The sequence below is a fragment of the Lepisma saccharinum genome (genome assembly GCF_977018435.1).
Source record: "Lepisma saccharinum chromosome 12 unlocalized genomic scaffold, izLepSacc3.1 SUPER_12_unloc_1, whole genome shotgun sequence".
NCBI lineage: Eukaryota > Metazoa > Arthropoda > Insecta > Zygentoma > Lepismatidae > Lepisma > Lepisma saccharinum.
In genome coordinates this window covers 16,751,264-16,773,244 of record NW_028142891.1, presented here as the reverse complement: position 1 = coordinate 16,773,244, position 21,981 = coordinate 16,751,264, and the positions used below count along the sequence as shown (strand labels likewise).

At 36.9% G+C, this 21,981-nt stretch overlaps 2 protein-coding genes across 4 annotated transcripts in view; one reads left to right on the top strand and one right to left on the bottom strand.

Annotated features, from left to right (window-relative positions):
* Window positions 1–20,231, bottom strand: part of IntS6 (integrator complex subunit 6) — a 116,358-nt gene extending 96,127 nt beyond the window's left edge. The window contains exons 1-7 of the mRNA XM_083115771.1: window positions 19,508–20,231; window positions 19,313–19,390; window positions 15,360–15,599; window positions 13,359–13,539; window positions 9,228–9,359; window positions 3,473–3,816; window positions 2,741–2,893 (exon numbers count right to left, since the gene is read on the bottom strand). Coding sequence (XP_082971897.1) covers window positions 2,741–2,893; window positions 3,473–3,816; window positions 9,228–9,359; window positions 13,359–13,539; window positions 15,360–15,599; window positions 19,313–19,390; window positions 19,508–19,624 — 1,245 coding nt within the window. The 5' untranslated portion in view covers window positions 19,625–20,231. The remainder of the gene's footprint in view (window positions 1–2,740; window positions 2,894–3,472; window positions 3,817–9,227; window positions 9,360–13,358; window positions 13,540–15,359; window positions 15,600–19,312; window positions 19,391–19,507) is intronic.
* The window catches only part of LOC145982202 (deoxyribodipyrimidine photo-lyase-like), a 95,200-nt gene continuing 92,960 nt past the window's right edge, over window positions 19,742–21,981 (top strand). Inside the window, exon 1 of one of the 3 annotated variants that reach the window (XM_083115774.1) lies at window positions 19,742–19,835. Coding sequence is in view for 1 of the 3 variants with exons in the window: in XM_083115772.1 (XP_082971898.1) it covers window positions 20,418–20,446 (29 nt within the window). In the remaining 2 variants the exon portion in view is untranslated. Of the gene's footprint in view, window positions 19,836–19,984; window positions 20,447–21,981 lie in introns of those variants that run through there. The other 2 variants (XM_083115772.1, XM_083115773.1) reach the window with 2 other exon arrangements.

The following is a 21,981-nucleotide window of genomic DNA, read 5'->3' as shown; positions in this document are numbered from 1 at the left end:
TACTTTCATAACTTTAACTTTGCTCTCTCTGCATATCAGAATTACACAGAATTTGTAATGTGCAAGGCCAATTTCTTCAACTGCACCTTTTTAAATTTCAGTTAGTAGGTGCATTGCACACAGCAATTCTCCTCTATTTTGAAGAAATAGCTTAACATTTAACATTTTTGAACACAATGACAAATATTTAGCTACGAAAGCTGTTTCCCAAAACAAAAATAACAGATTTATATAAAGGTGTATGAATTTAGAAAGGGGTGCCAACCTAAAGTAAACTTGACAAAAGATAAAAACTGTGAGTTTTTGACCGATCCAAGCAATATTTTAAATAGATGGAAGAACTACTTTAATGACCTCTTAAACGTTCATGTAGGAGATAAATCAGAAGAAAATGAAGTGCACACAGCAGAACCTTTAGTTCCAGAACCTAACTTGACTGAAGTTCAAGATGCTATTAAAAGGCTAAAGAATAACAAAGCACCTGGCATTGATTTAATACCAGCTGAGTTAATTAAATATGGTAGAAATTCGTTAATATGTCAAATTCATAAATTAATTTGTTTAATATGGAATAAGGAAGAAATCCCTCAACAGTGGAAAGAATCCATAATTGTTCCTGTGTTTAAAAAAGGTGATAAAATGAACTGCAATAATTACCGTGGAATTTCTCTACTCTCAACAACATACAAAATATTGTCTAACATTCTTCTAACAAGACTAACCCCATATGCTAATGAAATTATAGGTGATTATCAATGTGGATTTAAACGTAACAGATCAACTACAGATCAAATTTTTCACATTAGACAGACACTTGAGAAAAAGTGGGAATATAATCAAAATGTCCATCAGCTATTCATTGATTCCAAAAAAGCATATGATTCGGTCAAAAGAGATAAATTATATAATATATTAGTAGAGTTTGGAATACCTAAGAAGCTTGTTAATATGATAAAAGTATGTACCAGTGAAATAAAGTAAAATTCGTGTGGAAAATGATATTAAAGAGGAAATAAAAAGCAGACTTAATTCAGGAAATGCATGTTACTTCTCTCTTCATAAACTTTTGTCTTCTCGTTTAATATCTAAGAAACTAAAAGTTAAAATATACAAAACAGTAATTTTGCCTGTAATATTATATGGATGCGAAACTTGGTCCCTTACATTGAAAGAGGAACGTAAATTGAGAGTATATGAAAATAAGATCCTTAGGAAAATCTTTGGACCTAAAAGGGATGAAGAGACAGGTGAGTGGAGAAGGTTACATAATTTCGAACTACATAATTTGTATTCATGTCCAGATATTATTAGAATGATTAAATCAAGAAGACTTAGGTGGGCAGGCCATGTGGCACGAATGGGAGAGGAAAGAGGAGTTTACAGGATTCTTGTTGGGAAACCTGATGGTAAGAGACCTGTAGGAAGGCCAACACGAAGATGGAGGGATAATGTTGAGATGGACCTAAAGGAAATCGGTAGGGATGGAAAAGAGTATATAGATCTTAGGATAGGGACAGATGGAAGGCCTGTGTTGCTGCAGCCATGAACCTTCGGGTTTAAGAAGGCTAGAGAGTAAGTCAGTCATGAAAGTGGTTTCCCATCAGAAACTCACAAAAAATAAATGAATATGCCAGTAAAAATTAGTGTTCCACTGTGCTTTGCACCACATCATGAAGGCTTAGAGGGGTGTGGAGTTAGGGCCTCACACTTTCTTGATCACTGTCGAAGGTGGGGGTGATGTGATCAGCACCATGCCCCTGGCTGTGTTTACCCCCAGTTTCCTCCAGGTAGTCACTTCGTACGATGGGTGTGCACCGGAGCCCTTGAACAGGTGGTAAAAAATAACCGATTTCCCATGTTGGGGATCGAACCCAGGTCTCTTGCATGGTGGTCAGATGCCCAAATATGAATAGAGTATTTAATATGCAAAGTGTACTCTAACTACCAGTGATACATACTAAATATATCTACAGACTGCATGCCTTACTGAAACCAGAGGTAGATCATCCAATCAGTTATGGGGTGACATGTGGTCAGTATGAACCCCTAGTTCAGTATTACCATTTTAAGCTACTCATTCATAGCTCCCCAATTTTCTCACAATGGTGGGTGGCCACCCGTCCCATAATCTGGCCAAAATCAGAAGAAAAACTGTTACCCCCCCCCAACACAAGATGATACAGACTAGGACGTGCCCTGTACACGGAACTCAAAGCCTGACACTTTAGACTGCACGGTCACAGTGCAGGACAAATTCAACATACGGGGGAACTAATTTTGAAACAAGATGAAACCCTGCTACATTGTGCTGATTGCTCAATAAATGATTCCCATGAAAGTGTATGGGCAGACCTTGGCCACAGCGAAGTCCTGATTTGATGCCAATGATTTCTTTCTTTATTTTCCGGCTACGTAAAAGACATTGCAAATCAAGAAACAGTTCAATCACTTGACTACCTGCACCAAAGAATAACAGCAACCGGACTGAAGTGGATTTTGGTTTGATGACTGTAGGGTTGCAAATGGTGCATGCATGAATTTCATTTAGGATATGAAACTTTCAACATTGTACTTTCATAAAATACGTTACAAACATGTGTGATTCAAAATGTAACAGAATAACCTGATTTCAAAACTCCAGAGTTCATTCTTGGACACCTGTAGAATTAAATACATTAAAAAATCTTGCTAAATATATAAAATTACTGGAAGTTCATTAAAAAATAAATAAAGTACTTACCTGCCAGCAAATTGTTGGCTGTTTACGAGACAGAATGTACTGGGTGAGAGGGCTCGGCTCCAATTCGTACTTGTCAAATGGCAAATTTTCTATCACCATTGGTTCCTGGCTGACACACGAAAACTTCACATTAGGGTGTGCAGTCCTTGGTGGCTGAAAATACAGAAGAAATTATTGTAACCAATGTTTTCCTCCAGTGGAAGGAATAATTTATAAATACAGGGTACAGCAGCATTCATAGCATAATTTGAAGTCACAATTATATGTGCAAAAAGTTTTTTTATTGAATGAGCTAAATACGTAATTGTACAGAAAGGTACGTTTGAATATTATCCCTGGCATATGAGTACCTTGGCATGCCGCACAAGCTTTAAATAAGTAACTTAAATCCTTGTGTATAAGCTTGTTGCAATAGTTGTAATATATAAAGGTCAATTACCCACATATTAAAGCTAAATGCCAGCATCATCATTTTTTCCTACTCAAATTCCTCTATGAATGCTGCCGCATCCTGTATGTATACTCTCTTAAAGAAATAATTTACGCCTACAACAATTTACTCAATACGTTAAATAATGAATAAGGTTATTTTCAAGACATTTCTCTAATAGACCGTACCAATTCTCAATATTCTTAAAGACTCGTACTCTTAAAGCTACTAGAAAAACCTACAAGATTTTTTCCTATGTTCCTACTCACAGTCAGGACACATTGTGGTAACTTTCCACTTACCAAAGACGAAGCACTAACGTCCGGCCAGAACGACTCCGGAATAGGCCAGAATCCCACAGCAAACCCTTTTTGTGCGGATCGAGGCACATAGATCAATTTTCGACAATTATGCCAGGATGTGTTAGAACCAGATATAAGTTGGTTTGCAACTAGATTCAGATTTGGAGTGTGAGGTCGCGAATTTACCGCCCCGTTTTGACTGGGGGTGAGTTGAGGTTTGCTTTGGGACTGAGAGTCCGAGGTCTCAGATGGAATCTGAGCATACTCTTTCTCCCAGTCTTTTTCACTACTCTTATCTGTCTCTCCATCTAGAATGACCTCAGTATTTTGATCACCTTTGACACCTGAAATGAGAAAAAGCGAGAAGCAATTAATACTCGTAGACTTAGAAGTGGGATCTAAGCTTATTTAACAAGTCTAACAATCGTAGCCAAGGCCGATCACACTGAACTGGATATTCAGTGGAATGAACAAGTTGCCGTTGGAAATGATGGCTGCTAAAGCCAGAGTGATCAAATAGAATATACTAGAATCGCCTTTATTGAGCAGGCGTGTTTTGGCCTCGAGGGTCACTCTTACAACAAAGCCTTGTCAAATATTTATTGCAATTCATATTTACATAACACTTTCATAAAATCAGTATTACAGTGGCAAAGTTAAAATATAGAAAAATAATAGATATATACTTAGAAATATAAACTGTTAATGTACTGATTACACAAGAGTAAAATCTAAAACCACAGTCAGTATAATATTATTACAGTGTTAAAATTAAAACTAAAGACAGGCACTATTGTTTAGATAATATCCATTTCTTTAAGTTTAAATCGTATGTTGCAAGTTCTCTTATCACGGTGACAGCTGTTTTTGTGGATTGAAATCTTGAATTTAGATCTTTGACGAAGGTTAATTTGTTCACATAAATATCTGGGTTCCTTGTTGTTCACAATCCTGTACAGCAAGGACAATGTCAAAGATTCAACTTGAACAAATACAGACTTTTCGTCTCCAAATGCGGGAAGTTTTGAACTGCAAAAAGCAGTGTTGCCATGCCACATACCAGACTTTTGATCATTCACAAATGATATCTTCTGATGTAAACATGCACCCTTTGCTCACAGTTCTGGGGAGTGAGAGAGAATTGAAGGTCCATTTAAATGCTACCAGGCAGTTGTTCTAACCACTCTACTACGGGGGTCGGCAAGTTTTTCATGAATGGATCCTGTGAACATCACGTATGAATATCAGAGTTCATTACAATTTATGTTGAGTACACCATGATTACAAATTTCTAGCCCATGCATTTCATTTTCATCTAAAACCGTTAACTTTAGCAATGCTTGTCCATCTTTTTAGCTTGCCAGCCCTCCACATTGGCTTGTGGGAACAAAAGTCTACCAGCAAGCACTGTGGAGAGTATTGTGAGCGAGGTGAGCAAGTACCACACAAGTAGTCAGAGCGCAACTGGAAAGTGCAGCAGGAAATCTAGCCTTGTGTGATACAGGCATAATTTACAATTTACATTACAAATTTACTCTTAAGGGGGATAGGGATAATTTTCCCTAGGTCCTCCTCTCTTCGGCAGCTGCCGATCACTGTTGCCAGCTTCGCTCTTTTGGAGCCAGATCTGGCTCTATCGTGCACTCGTTTGGCTGTGAACTATTGCACCCATCTCCTACCCCACTATGATGCCATCACTGGCTTCAGCTTACATAGACAACTTCTGTCAGTCGTAAGTATACATTTTGCACGTGACGTGATATTGTTATATTGGTTGCGCCGCCCCACCCTCTTACATCCCCAGCTACTGTTCTTTATAGCACCTTGGCTGACATGAAGAGGACGTAATATTGTTACTCGGGAATACTTTTTCCATTTCATACGACCATCGGTGGATTATTGAGATGGGTGATGCAGTCTTATCAAGACGGTGAAAACTTAAGAATAAATTGCCATAACTTTAAATCTAACGGTAATAACAGCGCCCCCTCACCCACACCCATTTGACACCAGACACCCCAGGAGGCACTTTATCCAGTTTCATAAATCTAGCCCCTTGGAAGTTTTTACTCTGTTTACAGTAAAATTTAGCTCTTTTATGTGCATCAGATTTGGCAACACTGCCAGGATGGCCTTAGGAGGGAAGGAGAAATACATTGCTCTTATGGAAGTATTATTTTATTTGTTCTCTTGGGAATATCAAACTTCCGATGGCACAGAAAAATATATCAACGGAAAAAGGACAGACTGAAGTAGTAATTGACAGACGGAAATGTCGAAACTTCCATTTGATTAGCCGTAACTTTAAGTTGAAGTTGATTCCCCATAAGGAATGCATGGCAGCAGCACAAATAATAATCCGTCGCGCAACAGCCCATGAAGGGCCTAGGCGTACCTACCGACTGCCGGTCTCCCTCCCACGCTTTCATTCGTCACCTCTAAGCGTGGAGATCTTCAACCGGTATTGGAATAGTCGGGGGATCGGCCCGACGTATCCCCAGCCGTTATAGTAGGTCTCCGTGACCGGATTACGCTCACTCACTCGGAGCTCCCCAATTTCCTCACGATGGTGGGTTGCCACCGGCCCTATACGTAGGCCGAATAAATTCCGACCAGAGCCGGATTCGAACCTACGCCGTCCCGCAGCGAACGCAGCAGCACAAAACAGTGGGAAGAAAATTCAGGTTAAGTTGGAAAACAATAATATTTCTTGTTAAAACCACACAAAACAAAGAAAGAGCACAATAAAAGACCATACAAGCTTTCAACTCCATCCCAGAGCCTCCATCAGGGCTGGTCGAGAGACTGCGAGAAAGCAGCAGCGTGTCTGCCAGAAGATGTCATTGCAGTCATGGGTTGGTAAGTACCAGCTTGTCTGGAGGCCATGTTTTTTTTTAGTTTGTGTTGTATGATAATGAATAAAGATTGTTTGAGTATCTAATCCTATGTAAGGTAAAGTTCCCAGTGCATATAGCACTGTACATGACTATTCTACCTTACAGCACAAGTTTATTTTACTTCTTATGTTCATTTGTAAATATGCAATTATAGTTATTATCTATTTTTAACTTCAAATGTTACTGTTAAAGTTGATGCTCAATAACACTGTTTTCCCTTTATGATAAGTTGTATTATGTTAATGTGCTTGGCAACATTGTCGTTGCTATGGTAACAGAGATAACAGTTGTAAAAAGTGGGTGATAAAAGTTTCGATCAAAAAGTGATTTGCTGAGTTTCTATTCATGCAAATATTCAGGTAATTTAGGTACATAATCAGCCCATAGAAGTTTAGCTCCGCCTTCTTGAATTGTGAAATATATTATTCAGTTAATAACCGTACATGCATAATTAATCAACGACGGTAACAGAACAAGTGCCATGAAGGCACATTTAGGGGATGTGGTGGTAGGGTGGCACACATTCCCAATCGCTGCCATTTTGGAGGTGATCAGCACCACCCTCCAGTCACCTTTACCCCCCCCCCCAAGGAAAGTCAAGACACCCTACCGACTAGACCAACACAGCTATCTTAATCATCATGTGTACCCCTCCCTTAACATCCCCTTCTATTTAAAGGAAGCACAATCTGGTGCCAACTGGCTATTGGTTTCAGTGACATGTTTGGACAACCTGGAGCAACGTTCGTGGTTTTAGAACCTGAAATTTATAGTTGATTCATTGAAATAAAAATTCTGGGTGCATCAGCACTTAAGCTAATTTGCACCCATCACATTACATAGGGTCCAGCCCCTTACCATAAGTAAAATCAACTCTGTCTCTTGAGGACTTAAATTTCCTTGAACATGTTAAAATCTGAGGCTGTAAAGAGGCACACATAAGGACAAAACACAGTCCTACAAAGCAATATATTGGCTGTAGGCCCACACGCCAGACCAGTTACAATGTGGAAGTGAGTCGACATTTGGGTGCCTTCTCAAAAGGTCATCCCTAACCCCTCCGTCTGTGATAAGTCTCTTGCACTGGCCTCTACATATTTTTTCTTTTGCCATTCCCATTAGAAGATCTTTATAATAAGTTTTAAAACCCAATGTCTTTTATTGTGCCATTTATTTGTATTATGTTGTTTTTAAGAGGAATGTTGCTAGAACGTGACATAAGATTTTAATGTAATATAATATTTGAAACCAAATGCAATGCATTGAGAAAAATAGAATTCAACCCAACAATCAGGTAACAATAATTAACTTTGTCATATATGCAATACTTCTCAGTTTGAACTATCCACAGGGACTATTAAAATTGGGAGAAATGAGAGAGAAAAAAGAGATTATGAACAGGGTAAACCTGCAATGAAGTGAATCTCATAAATTGTTCCAATGCTCATAATCACACTAACATATATTTCGTTTTTAAAACAAACACAAAATATGAAATAACATGCTGTGAAAGGTGTAAGGTAAATTTTCCAACCATGCTGTCACGAAATTGTGTGAAATGAACTGCAAAAGGTGAAATAAAATCTCAAACATGAATTTACAGTTTATTTACCAACGTGGCACTTTCTGTAGCCTGATTGATTGGATTGATTTGGTGTTTAAGTCCACTTTATGCACAGTAAGGCTAATCGGGACTGGACCTACAGTTTAAAGTGGGATCCGAACCACTATGTGCCTCCACCAGGAATCGAACCCGAGACTCCTTGATTACAAGGTGACGACGCTACTACTGCACCATCGAGGAGGCATTTCTGTAGTCTGCAAGATACATACCTCTTTTGATCCTGAAATGTGGACAGTTTTTGTACCAAAATCTTGATCTCTTATTCATCACAAATATGTGGTTCTACAACTTTCCGTTCTTGAGTGTGCTATGTGAGTATAAAGGGTGACCATTTCCAAAGACAGACAATTGTCTACCTCCCTTCCACTTAAATGTTGTGTTATCCTGCAATTTGCAGTCCAGCGAGGCCCGAGCATCTGGACTCTCAGCCAGTATAAGTTCCAGTGGGGCACATGTTGTATCATCCCTACATGTGCATGGTTGTCCCTTAATGCAACTCATCTAGATTCATCCTCATCTTCGAAATTAGTCAAAAGTGCCAGAAGAGTGAAGTAAAATATATCCAATCAATCTATTTGAGTGTGCTATGTCACGTGACATAAAATTCGCGCCAAAGGCCTTGCCGAAACTGGGGTTTCTTTCTGACAACCCCCTCGGTAGAGTAAAGGTTAAAACATTTAATTTATCAATTAATACAAGACTGGATTAAAAGTAAATAATTCTTGTGCAGAAGTGGCATTCCTAAATAATGCTTAACTGGTAACATTGATTTTCATTTGGTTTATTTTACATAATCCTTCTCCCCCCTCGTAGAACACTATGGTAACCACTCTGCCACAGAGTCACTTCAACTGGTAATAGCATCACTATGTAATACAGTCAAACTTCATTCAGCTAGCAACAGTGAAAAACTTTATAATCACATGTTTATTATTCCGATTTATGATGCACATAAAAAGAAACATACTGTTCTCTCTATTCTTTTTTTTTAAAAAAAAGATGGAAATTTCTGCAAGGAAACTCTAGATATTAAAAAAAGTTAGAACGAAATTTAAAACTTTAGGCAAGTGGTGAAACTCTTTAGGTGCTATTGCAACAGGGCACCCTGTATTTCTCTACACCCCTTGCCTTGACTACTTGATATGGCCAAACAAAATTGAACTGCCCATATCCTCTCTCTCGCACACACACATATTCCCCATGCCAGAAAGCATTAATGCTACGCAATATTTACCTTCATTTCCTAGTGGTGGAGGATCGGGTCCAATCTTCTCAAAGTTTATAACCACTCCACTTTGTACTTTCTGGACAAGACTGTCTATGCATTGCATCAGCATCCGATGGGAAGTGATACAATATGACCGTCCTTTCAAAGAAATAAAAAAATTGAGGTGAAATATATTTCTGTACTCTATACTAAAAAAATAATTTCTCAACAGATAACACTCATACACATTATGACAGTGAACTCAATTTCATGTTTTCAGGCCCACGTTTGATACCCGGTGGACGCACATAGCGGTTCGGATCCTACTTCAACTGTAGATCCAGTCCAAATTAGCTTTACTGTGCATAAAGTAGACTTAAAACTAGGGATGAGCTGATACCACTATGAACCAATACCGATACTCTTACAGATTCCCACAGATACAGATAAGGTCCAATAAGCAGGTTTGAAGTATGCTCTTGCCGGAAGTGAAGTCATCTAGTGAAGTTCGAAAGCACCAAAGAAATGAGCAATTGAGACGGTAGAACAGAGAATGCATCGTTGCAGACTTGACTCATGCATTCGCTGTTCATTTGTTTAAAGTCACGGAAGTCGAAAGTCAACCAGACATTAGTCATAGCTCTAATGTGTGGAAATGTATGTGTAAGTACATTTTAAAATGCTGTGTGATTTGTATGGTGAAAAACAAGTGTTTATAATGCAGGAAAAACAATGTGTTCTTAATTTTATCTACTGAATCATATTTGGTGCTCCAATCGAAGTGCAATTTGACATACTATCAGTTCAAGGCTTCAAAACCGAAAAGTGAGGGTTGCTTCAACTTTTGATTATGAATTTCCCTGCCATTTCTAGGTTTTCCAGTCAAAAAATGAAATTTTTCCAGACATGTTTATCATAATGATCTTTGCTTTTTAACCTTGTGTTTTTCAATTAAAAATATAATCCATTAATTATTATGAATATTCACTTTCACAACTTTTTTTTTTTTTTGCAAACTTCATTCTACACACACAAGAACACGTGAAAATTCGAAGAGTAAAATGTAAAATTGTAATCGGCATCAAATGTATTGGGTGCTACAATCACGTGCATCCAGCCTAAGGTAACAGAGGTACGAGGGATGATCGAAAAAAAAAGGTTACAAAACCTATTAAAGCGTATGTGTTAGACATAGCTGGAAGATCAACACACCTGATGATGGAGGGCACTCAACACTAGTCCTCGATGTAATCACCTTTTTTGTTCAAGCACTTGTCACAACAGTAGATGAGGTTTTCCATACCGGTTACACAGAAATAAGCGTCAAGTTCTCATAGCCACCGTGAGGCAGCTCTTTTGACATCATCACATGTCAGATAATGGTGGCCAGCCAACCAAATGGTAGTCCCAGCTCAGCTGATATTGAGCGTAATGTTCTTCTTCTGTCCTCACGAATACACTCATCCACAAGAGCACAGTTCACGTCAGTGGTTGAGGTACTGGGCCTACCGCCGTGTCCAGGGTTGTCATTAACAATACTGGTCCGTTCTTCTGTGAAGGCACGGCACCACTTCGGTACATGTTGCCTTGAAATTGTCCCCTCCCCATACACCTCCACAATCTGCCTATGAATGCCAGCAGGTGTAGTGTTTTTGGCCCACAGGAACCGCACCACTGCCCTCACTTCTATTGACCAATTTTCTAGACGAGTCACCATTTTAAATGTCCGCTTCTCGGGTATACATGGTCAGAACCCGAAGTCCTCAAACTCGCAACAAGACAAACATGTTATTAATTTACCCATAAATTTTCGTTACATTACAGTTACAAAACAAATGTTATATGCTTTGTAACCTTTTTTTCCAATCATCCCTCGTACATTATTTCACCATAATATTTTTCATTTTCTGGCAGATTTATAGTGTCGTAGAAAATGCTGCCTTTTTGCTTACATTTATAAGTACACAGCATCTGGAGAAATTTTTGTTGCATATGCCAACAAGACTAAGACCTAGGAATGTGCGGAAGCCAATTACAGATGTATGAAAATCGGCAGAAATTGACATATCGGCATCGGCAAAAATCCGATATTTAAACCGGTACAGATTATACTAGAGTTTTACCTTTTAATAAGTTTCACCTTCTAATAATATATTCTAGTTTTGTAAGATTTATTGAAAATTTGGTTATGATTCATCATTATTGTAGAGTTTTTGTAATAAAATTATTGCAAACTCATTCAGAGGATCAACCTAACTATAAATCGGAAATAAAACAGTACATTGCTGAACCAGGATATGCTGTTGTATTGGAAATTCAAAAATGAGTATTCAAACCTGAAGCAAGTGCTGAGAAAATACTTGTGCATACCTGCTGCATCAGTATTCAGTGTTGCTGAACAGTTTTGCGATAAGAGAAGAAGTAGGTTACTTCCTGAAGTGCTTCCAAATCTCGTGTTTCTGAAGTTGAATCTGGCAGAACAGGAATTCATTTTGCATTTCAAAGAACTGCTTGTGTACTAATGTTAAATCTCTAGGTTCACATAACCTTTTGCAGATGCAAATGTACATTTGCATCTCTTGAGAATATATATGTATATACATATGATATGCAATAGAAATGTACATAGCAAATTTGTTTTTGTCATGCAGAAAATAACATCCCATTTCTGTTTAATAATCTTATGTATCGGAATCTGTTAAAATATCGGCATCGCTATCGGTTCCAAAAATTATCGGTGAGTACATCAGCATTGGTAAATTTTCAGCTTCGTCACATCCCTACTAAGATCTATAAAACAATAGACGATAACCTCATCTTCACCAACTTTTCTGATAATTATGATCATATTGTCAATGTACTTTAGTTATAAATCATATGTCTGGACTGAAAGTTTTACTTTGATATTGTTTCTAATATGTAGTATTATAAAAGTGAAAATTTATTATAGATATCCGAAGGAATCTTAATTTTGCACAAGACTGAGAATCATAAGAATGAAAGAAATAAGTTTCTAAACTGAATCTTTCTTGGGAGTGGAATCACAAGAACCAAATCCAGAAGTGGAAGTGAACTGCTTGATTCCAGACGATCTGCAAAATTCCCCGACATTTCAGTTTTCCAGACACGTAGAAACCCTGGAGGATATTCGCTTCAAGCATGGTCTTGCACCTTTCAAGACAAGATCCAGATATTCAGATTATCCGGATTTTATGGCAATCCCTAGTCCCCACCCCATCTTAGATGTTAAAGAAGATTGAAAATAAAAAAAGAGAAATACAGACAAAGATGAAAAATCTGTTGAAAAGAAATTTGTGTGCATTCCATTCCACAAGGGATTCTCACATAAAATTGCAAAATTTTTTAGAAATTTCAATTTCAAAATTGTTTTTAAATCACCAAGAAGTTTGGAATGTACATTTAATGAATTCAAAATGAGAAACTCTCCACCAGATGTGGAAATCACAGGAATATATAATATAAGTTGTTCATGTTCAAAAGATTATGTGGGACAAACAGCAAGGAAAATGGCAATAAGATGGCACGAACACGATTTGGACATTATAAATCTAAACCCAAGAACAGGTTTGTCAACTCATATCATCGAAGAGAAGCATTTGATTAAAAAGTGAAGGGTTTTAAAAAGATTGACGGGAAACACAGAGTTCAATGTCTGGGAAGCTTCGTTCGTTGCAGAAGAACACTGGAATAAATTAAATAATGAAAATGGTAACCTAGATCCAGTATGGAGTTTTCTTTTTCGCAAACGGAGTAAGCCACCATCTTTAAAATTTAACGTAACTAAAAACAGCAAGAGACTTTGTGAAAACAATGATGAATTTGAATAACCTGATGATATTTGGGATTCATAATTTTAAAAAAATCTGAAATAAAAATAAAACAGACTGCTTTTTTCACAGTTAAGTTGCTATATTACAGCAATGTAACATTGACAACATCCATTATATAAGGGATTCTTTTTGTTAAAAAAATTACTAACCATTGTCATAACTGTATCTTTAGTCAAAATGAAAATAAATGTCTGATGAAAGGAGCGGGTGTTCTCCTGAAACGTCACAAAGAAAAACTGTTTTCTTATGCTTGTAATAACCGTAAACTACAGGAAAATAATTGAAAATTCTCTCCATAATACCTTACCTCCTGTAACTTCACACATAGCATCTATGGGAGATGAGTCACTCGGGACAAGGCCTGTATCCCTTTCTACAGCTGGTGTTCCGGACAGCCTTAGAACTAAACTAAAAAGTCTTTGGTCCCACCGAAAGGGTTCTCGTGTCAACTCAGATCCGGGTATTGGAGAATTCATCGGAAGGTTTAGCTGGAAATAAAAATTCACTATTAAGAACAAACTAAATGATGATATTGAGAACATTTAATGTATCAATACTTTTTAACATGGATGGATAATGTACTGCAAAATAACAATGACATATCTACAGCAGTGGTAGACAAAACTAAAAACAATTCAGGTATCAGGCCCGTTTTCTCTGAAGCCAGCTTTTTTAAATATTTTATTTATTTATTTGGGCAAAGCAAGCCATGAATCCAACTAGGATAATTTTTGAAATTTGATCCTAATTTTTTTAATTTATTAATTAATACAAGATTGGATTAAAAGTAAATAATTCTTGGACCAGAGTGGTCCTCCTAAAGAAGGCTCTTCCATTTTAAGCCATGTAAAGGAGTCAATTTTTGCTTTCCAAATATTTACAGCAGAATTAATCAATTTTTTTGTGAACTGCACAATGGACAATGAAACAAAATCTGTGATGTTAAACACATTATAGGCTACAATTATATTTGTGTATAATAATCTACGAGGTTTATTTTTTAATTAGGGCCCATTTTGCGAACACGTTGGCAATACTGTGTTCTTAGCATTTTGCGCATATGCGTTACTGACCAACATGCCTTGCACGTAAACAGACTCCATTTGCATGTTGTGAAATGCTTGGTGTGGGTGTGATGGACAACAGAAGTGGAGCAGGTGACTGAAAATCCCGCCAAGTGTGAGATACGATCAGTGATCAGGTTTTTGACTGAAAAATGTGAAAGTGGCAGACATTTATCGCCAATTACATGAGGTATATGGTGAGAATGTCATTGTTGAAGGCAAGGTGCGTAAGTGGGTACGTCTGTTTAAGGCCTGTCACACAAATGTTCATGGTGAACCACGATCAGGATGCCCCTCAATCATAATAGACTCATTGGTGCACGATGTTCTGGGACAGCTTCGGGTGCTTCTGATTGAGTTTCTGCCGAATGGACAAACAGTTAATGCAGCCGTGTATTGCAACACGCTCAAGAAACTTCGCCGATCAATACAGAATAAACGACGAGGAATGCTGTCTTCTGGTATCATGTTGCTGCACGACAATGCACGGCCACACACTGCAGCTGCCACACAGTCATTAATTGACTCATTTGGCTGGGAGTAGATGAACCACCCTCCGTACAGTCTAGATCTCGCCCCTAGCGATTATGACCTGTTCCTCCACTTCAAGACTTTTCTCGCTGGGAAGAGATTCAACAGCGCCGATGAAGCCAAACAGACAGTGACGGGTTGGCTGTCGGACCTGGCGGCAGATTTCTTTGATGAAAAAAGCTCATCTACCGCTATAACAAGTGCCTCAACAACTATGGGAACTATGTTGAGAAGTAATTAAATTTCTTTCTTTGCATGTTTTAGTTTTATTTCAAAACTGCCCCTAATTAAAAATAAACCTTGTAAATATTGTTCCTTTATAATAAATTTTAAGGTCAAAATTGTGTATCGTAATCACTCAAAATGTCATTCTCTGATATTTTTTAAGGGGGAAGGCAGTTGATTAACACTTCATTTTTTCAATTACCTGTGTACCAAAAGTGTATGTCAAAATTATTTGAAGCTTGACAATTTCATATTTTTCTCTTCTCTCATTCCCATGGTATGAATAACCAAAAATAGATAATAAAATCATGAGGCGAGTTCATATTTATGTTTCTCTCTTTTGAAACTACACGTCAATTCCAAGTAATCCAGCAATCTCTATTTCCTGCCTAAAATAAATAAAGGCCTGGATAGGGTAGCAGAAAATTTACATTGAAAAGGGTTAAATGAAGCAAATTATACAACAGTCTAATTACTTAACTACTTACATCTTCTTGCACTCCTGTGTTGTTAGAGAGTTTCCCTCCATCTGTTATCACCACAATTACAGACGGTTCCAAATAAAATGGGCACCGACCTTGTCCGTACGTATCTATGCCTGTTTGCATCCGATTTATATTCAGCACATCAAAAGTCTGCTTCAATGCTGCACCCATGGTGGTCATACCCTGCGAATGGAGGTTCTTCAATTCATTCATAAATGTTGCCAGGTTCTCCTTCCAACCAGCCTGCAAAATAAAGTTAATGCACCAAATATAGTATAATCAAATCTAGAGAGAATATACTGCACACAAAACAATGTTATTAAAATTCAAAAAAACATCTTGGTCAGATACAACAAATTGTCGAATTGAAAACACACAAAAATGTTATGTTCATGGCCTTAAGTAAATACGTATATTTAATTAAATTGCCAGTACAGCAAAGTCATTTTAAAGATCAAAGAAACAATAGTAAAGAAGTAGACTAGCGTGAAAAAAAAAAAATGTTCCAACATAATCAAAGCTGTTCAACAATAGCACCGAGATATTATTGATCTGATTTAGTATCCTATGGCGAGAGGCACACATTTTTGGTAGGTAATTAAAAAAGCAAAATTTCGGTACAAAAACAGTCTATTTCAGGTTCAAAAGCGGCAAATAAAATAAAATTTCACTGTTATAGCAGTGAAAAATCAGATCAAAAGCAGTATATAAAATTACATTTTGGTTTTAAATAATCCTCAATTTGATTTAAAAACTACTTATTTCACAAAATACACATATCCCTTCTAATAACACATTTATGTAGTTACCAGAATATTATGTTTATTCCTGCATAAAGTGATCCATTTATAATAATAATAATGCACTTTACACCAATTCATTCAGTGTATACGACTTTTCCATTAAATTGTGTTAAAACTATTCGGTTGTTTCCATTGGAAATCCTCGTTGCATATTTTAATTGAATGTGCATCATTTGGTGCCTTTTCTTTAAAGCAAGATTGAATTTTGTTTAATTTCCTTTTCATTTCAATTTTTAGGGCGCAGACAACATGGAAGGCGATCAGCAAGGACAATGCTAGATGAAATGGTTATATTGGAAAGAGGGTAAATGTTTACTATCCTTCGGACACCTGTGGGGCTATGCGAGAATGGTGTGTGGGGCTACGAATATTTTTTTCGAAACCAATTTTTAACTATTGTAACCTATGCGTGGCCCTACCTTACCTAACCTTACCGGAAATTGGTTCGTGGGGCTATGTACGAAATCTGTCCGAAGGATAGTAAACAAGTACCGGAAAGAGTACTGGAGTACTGTAGAGCATCACAGGCAATAGTGAGGGGAGAAATGTGATCTTAAAACATTTAATTTATTAATTAATACAAGATTGGATTAAAAGTAATTAATTGATGCGTTGGAGTGGCCTTCTAAAAAGGCTCTACTGGTAACAGCATGAAAAATATAATATACTCTAATATATAGCTGACTTTTACCATATCGCTGCAGATTATAAAATTCAGCTAGCAACAGTGCAGAATGAGGGAAACACCTACAAATCATATATTTCGGACTTCTTTACATTGCTAACGTGTTATTTTCGAATATGGAACATTTCCTAATGTGAAATAATGCATATCAATGTCTATTTCTTACATTTACGAGTACTTACTGTTACTTGTTGTTTCGAATCTGTAGCATATTATGGCCGTGATAGCGTACTGGTTTAGGGGGCGTTCTGAGAGTGTTTTGTCGATTTATGGAGTGTTGCAACCTCGTTCACCGGAAAATATCTACTTTCGTGCCCGGATTTGAAATTATGCTAATACGTCGCAAACCATTGATGTTAGCTCCAAAAACCATTCACGTTAGCCCCAAAAACCATTTTCCGTAAGGTTAGGTTTGGTTAACTTAGCTTAGGCAAGCAGAGTTAAAAAAAAAAAAAAAAAAAAAACTCGACACGTCATGTTCTAGTGAAAACACATCGAGGCTGAAACACTGGCTACAGGTTGCATCATCTTAACACACGGAACATTGCACTCTCGTGCAGAAAGCAAATGGCGGGAGGAGAAACAGCATGTCGGACAGAGATTTTCGCAGAAAACAACATGCATTCACATTAAAATGGATCAAATCTACATTCAGGAACTTCCACAACGCTAAAGAAAATGATTTTCGTAAGTACTTTCTCCTGTAAATTTGAAGGAATCCGTTTCCCTCATCCAATAATGTTACCTTAGTCTGATTTAATGATACAGAAAATACACAAAAATTTTAAAAATTTACATACTGTACTTGTTATTAAAAAGTAATGGAAATTTCCGAAAGTGAGGTCAAAATTGAAAAAAAATAAGTTAGAACTGAACTTGAAAATTCTGGCACCAGGTGAAAATTTTCAAGTGCCATGGCAACTGGGCACCCTATATTTTACACAGAATTTCTTACATTTATTATTGTTTTTCTGTAACTAATTTTGTGAAAGTGAAAACACAAAAAAGTAACAAAAATTACTGAAATCAATACATAATATGCAAATAGCTAATGAAAAATTATCTAAAAACCTCTTGGTATCAAAATGGCCACTAACTACAAAATCTGAAGCAGCAGGTATTATGCTTCTGTACTCATTTTGAAATGTTTTCTGAAAGTCTGACCTATGCCAAAATTAGAATTATTTACCCCTTATTGAACTTTATGCAATTGCCAAAACAAATAAGAAACAAGTCTGGATCAAGATTAAATATAATTCCAGGAACTTATAAATATGAAATGAATCAATTTCTATTTTCAAATGCCGGACCCTGTGACCGAGTGGTTAGCACATCGCACTGTGACACCATGGGTCCCAGGTTCGAATCCTGCTCGGTCTTTGTTGTTTGTGAATGTCCATTCATCAATTTCATCACTCATCTTCATCTTCGCAAATTAGCCAAGAGGCACAAAACGCAAAGTAAAATAAACTAAATCAATCAATCTATTTTCAGACAGTGATAGCAAAGTGTTACTGTAAATGCAAATGAAAATATTAAACATCCCTACATATCTAATCAGTGCATATATGGTTGGTTGATTTGGTGTTTTAAGTCCACTTTATGCACATTAAGGCTAATCGGGACTGGACCTACAATTTAAAGTGGGATCCGAACCACTATGTGCCTCCAACGGGTATCGAACCCAGGACCAGTGCACACATGGCAAACACTATGTGAGACCCCCTCAAAAAATAAATAACTCCACCTTGAAAACCTGGAAAGGTGTTGAGTAACAGTTGTGAACACTATTATCACATCATTTCCAAACCAAATTAAGGGGGAAATTCCTGTCAGTGAGAGTGTCAAATATATAAAACTACATGAACTTGGGATTACATATTTTTTCCTTCTAAAACTATCCACAATTCATATAATTAATAATTAACTGAGGAAAACATATAGCTGTATGAATAATATGATTGAAAAAATATTAATACATAAACACAAGATTTCCAGATACAAAAAAAATGAACTCTAATGCCAATGTTATATTTTAAATTGCGTCATGTTATTAAAAACACAATCTAATAAACATGACGATCACCCAAATACTAAAAACAAAAAATGCACTGCTTGACAAAATTATGACTCTTGTATGTTTTCCTGTAACTCGCAATACACACACACGCTACAGGATTATTTTGATGACCATGGTACAAATTAGCAGACGAAAAATGTGTCCAAATATTCAATCGCCTACAATGGAAATAAAGAACACGGGATTCAAAAGTCATGAATGAAGTTTTCAACAAAATCAAATAAGCATTTATAAAAATATTTCTCTCCATCTCTAGCATTAGTGTGATGTAACCTGATGTGTAAAATAACTGCTCTAATCATCATACGATATTAAAGTTGATTAAAGATTTATGATCACAGTACTTGGTTACTAAATCTATCCACAATGTTGTCAATATTTACTGTACCTTAATGTTTGCGGGTGCATCTTCAAAGGTTAATAGCATATATCTATCTCCTCTACTTTCTGGAGACCTCTGCCGAACCTACAAAAAATATATTAAATAATTAGAATCATAAAGTTATCCACTTTGCTTTATGTACGCAATATTATTAGAACAAAATGAATAACGTTAAAAAAAAATCAAGCAAATTTTTCTCACCTTCACGAACGTTTCTACAGCTCCTTTTGCAATGTCCAGCAACGTTGGGCGTCCACCTAAATACGCCCGTTGATTCATAGAAGAAGACGTGTCTATAAGGAATACTATGATGGTCATATTGAACCTCAAAGTACCATGTACAAGTCAGCGTTATTATTTTTTCCGTACTATGAGAAAAAGCTGGTAATATGGCAAATCATTTTGACGCAAGAGTAGCCCATTCCTACTGCAGCTGCTCCCTTCAAGCAGCTGAAACGCCACGAAGACGGAGCCACGTGACCCACTTCATCATGATTGGTCCTTTGCTTACATGAGGAGGATCACAAGTGTTAGCTACTTGGTTGTTCTTTAGATTATAAATCTCTTTATGCTGTGCAAGATTTGTAGCAATAACTTACAGTTAATTTATTCTTCATCTAAGTCCAATAAAGAATATGAAGAATATGTAATTTCTTCCTTATTCATTCACAACCTCAGTATTCGACGTGAAAGGAACGAAAATTTACTGATGAGATCATGACATCGCGTTAATGTTTGTTTCAATTCACTCGAAACTACATATTTTTTAAAAACCCGTGCACCTTCAACGAGTACACTAAATACTAGCCGAAATTATAAACACAACACCACGTTTAAACGAATCTTCTAGTGTAAAAACAACCACTGCACCACAGATGTTGCAGGAACAAAGAATTTCTCGCATCCGTGACTTGACTGCCACACAAGGAGCATAACGTGACGTCATATGCGGCGGGAACGTACACAGAATACGACCTGCTTTATACATAATTAGATGAAAGATTCTTACGACGCAAACTGAAAATCAAAACAAACGGTGAAAATTCATTTTGTTCTTATACGTTACGGTGTCGTACACAAATATGTAATTACGAAAGTGTTATGTGATCATATGACAAGTCGTGTCAATGTCAATTTCAGGTAAGGTATTGACAATACAGATAAATCTATAACGTCGATATTTAAATTGTCCCACTACACAGAAAATGAGTTAAACATATACTATATTTATATACACCCATACCATCATGGTATTACCACACGTGTGTAAACAATGTGGTTTTGCCCTTGCACTAATGTATTCTAAGTGATCTAAGTACAAGGGTAAGAAGGTTTGCAGTAACATTTCCAAACATTAACGTTTTGCACTTTTGTAGTCTTCTAGAAAACGAGAAGCACCTGAATAATTCTGCAACACAAAATGAAATAATACAATTTGTCATTAATTGATAAAAGCAGGTGCCTTTTTGACTTTCTAATCTGGGTGGGCCACTGGAAGTCTGCCAGAGATTAAGTGGGCCACATTTTTGAACCAAAAAATATATATATTATATATATACATACATACACACACACACACACTTTATTTTTTATTGAAATTTGCCTGTTACATTTTCACAGGGTGGGCCAGCCTGATTTTGGATGATCCATGACCCATCCCTGTATAAAGATCACTGGTCTAATGATGGTACAGGGACATTTGGTCACTAAATTTTTCCACTTTGCTTCACACACAGTCTGTTGTGATATGAACTTAAAAGCCTTTATTCTCTTAATAATGCATACCTGTTTCATTTGTTTCCACTTTATCCTCTTTTACCCCCACACACCCTATACGCCTTCATTGCGTGGTGATATTCACAGGGGAGCACTTTACCTTTTTTTTTACCTCTTGATCTAATTAACAAATTGGTGGTCCAACAGCCTTTTGTGAGGCAAGGCATGTTGCATGAAACATTGTATTCAGTAAAACCCCAATGCCACTCTCTTCTGATATTCCACACTGGAGCTGCTACTTCTGTTTCAAGTAGCTCCCGATTTGCCCCAAGTTCCAAATGTTTAATTCCGTATCTTCATGGTTCACAGGCATATTTTCATGGTACGATTTCTATTTATTGTCTGTTAACACATAGGCTACTTCGGAATTTTAGCAATTACTTACTGCATGTTTGTTAATGGTTTTTCACTTCCATATATTCCTATATGATTCTTCTCTTCAAACCAGCTATTCTTTTACTGTCGTCTTGGTTACAGACTGCTGCTGGGTGTGTGGTGCGAAGGGGTTTCGTAGTTAGATTAGGCAAGTCAGTTTGGAAATTTACTATGGGGAAACTCTACAGGTGCAAAGGAAGTCTTTAAATGGCAAAAGAAGGCTATATATTGTATTAAAGGAGTACAGGATATGGAGTCATGTAGGGAATTCTTTAAGGAATACCGTATTATGACAGTGCCCTCTATAAATATTTATCATAGTGCATGGTGCATAAAGGAAAACCTTCCCAGTTTTAGGTTGCATTCTAATGTACATGACTATAATACAAGGCACAATCTGAATATAGAAATGCCATACGCTAAACTATGCAAGACTCAACAAAATTTTAAACAATGGAATGAGATTATTCAATTTGCTACCAGCTTCTATACGTAATTTAGAAAACAAGCAGTTTGCTAAACAC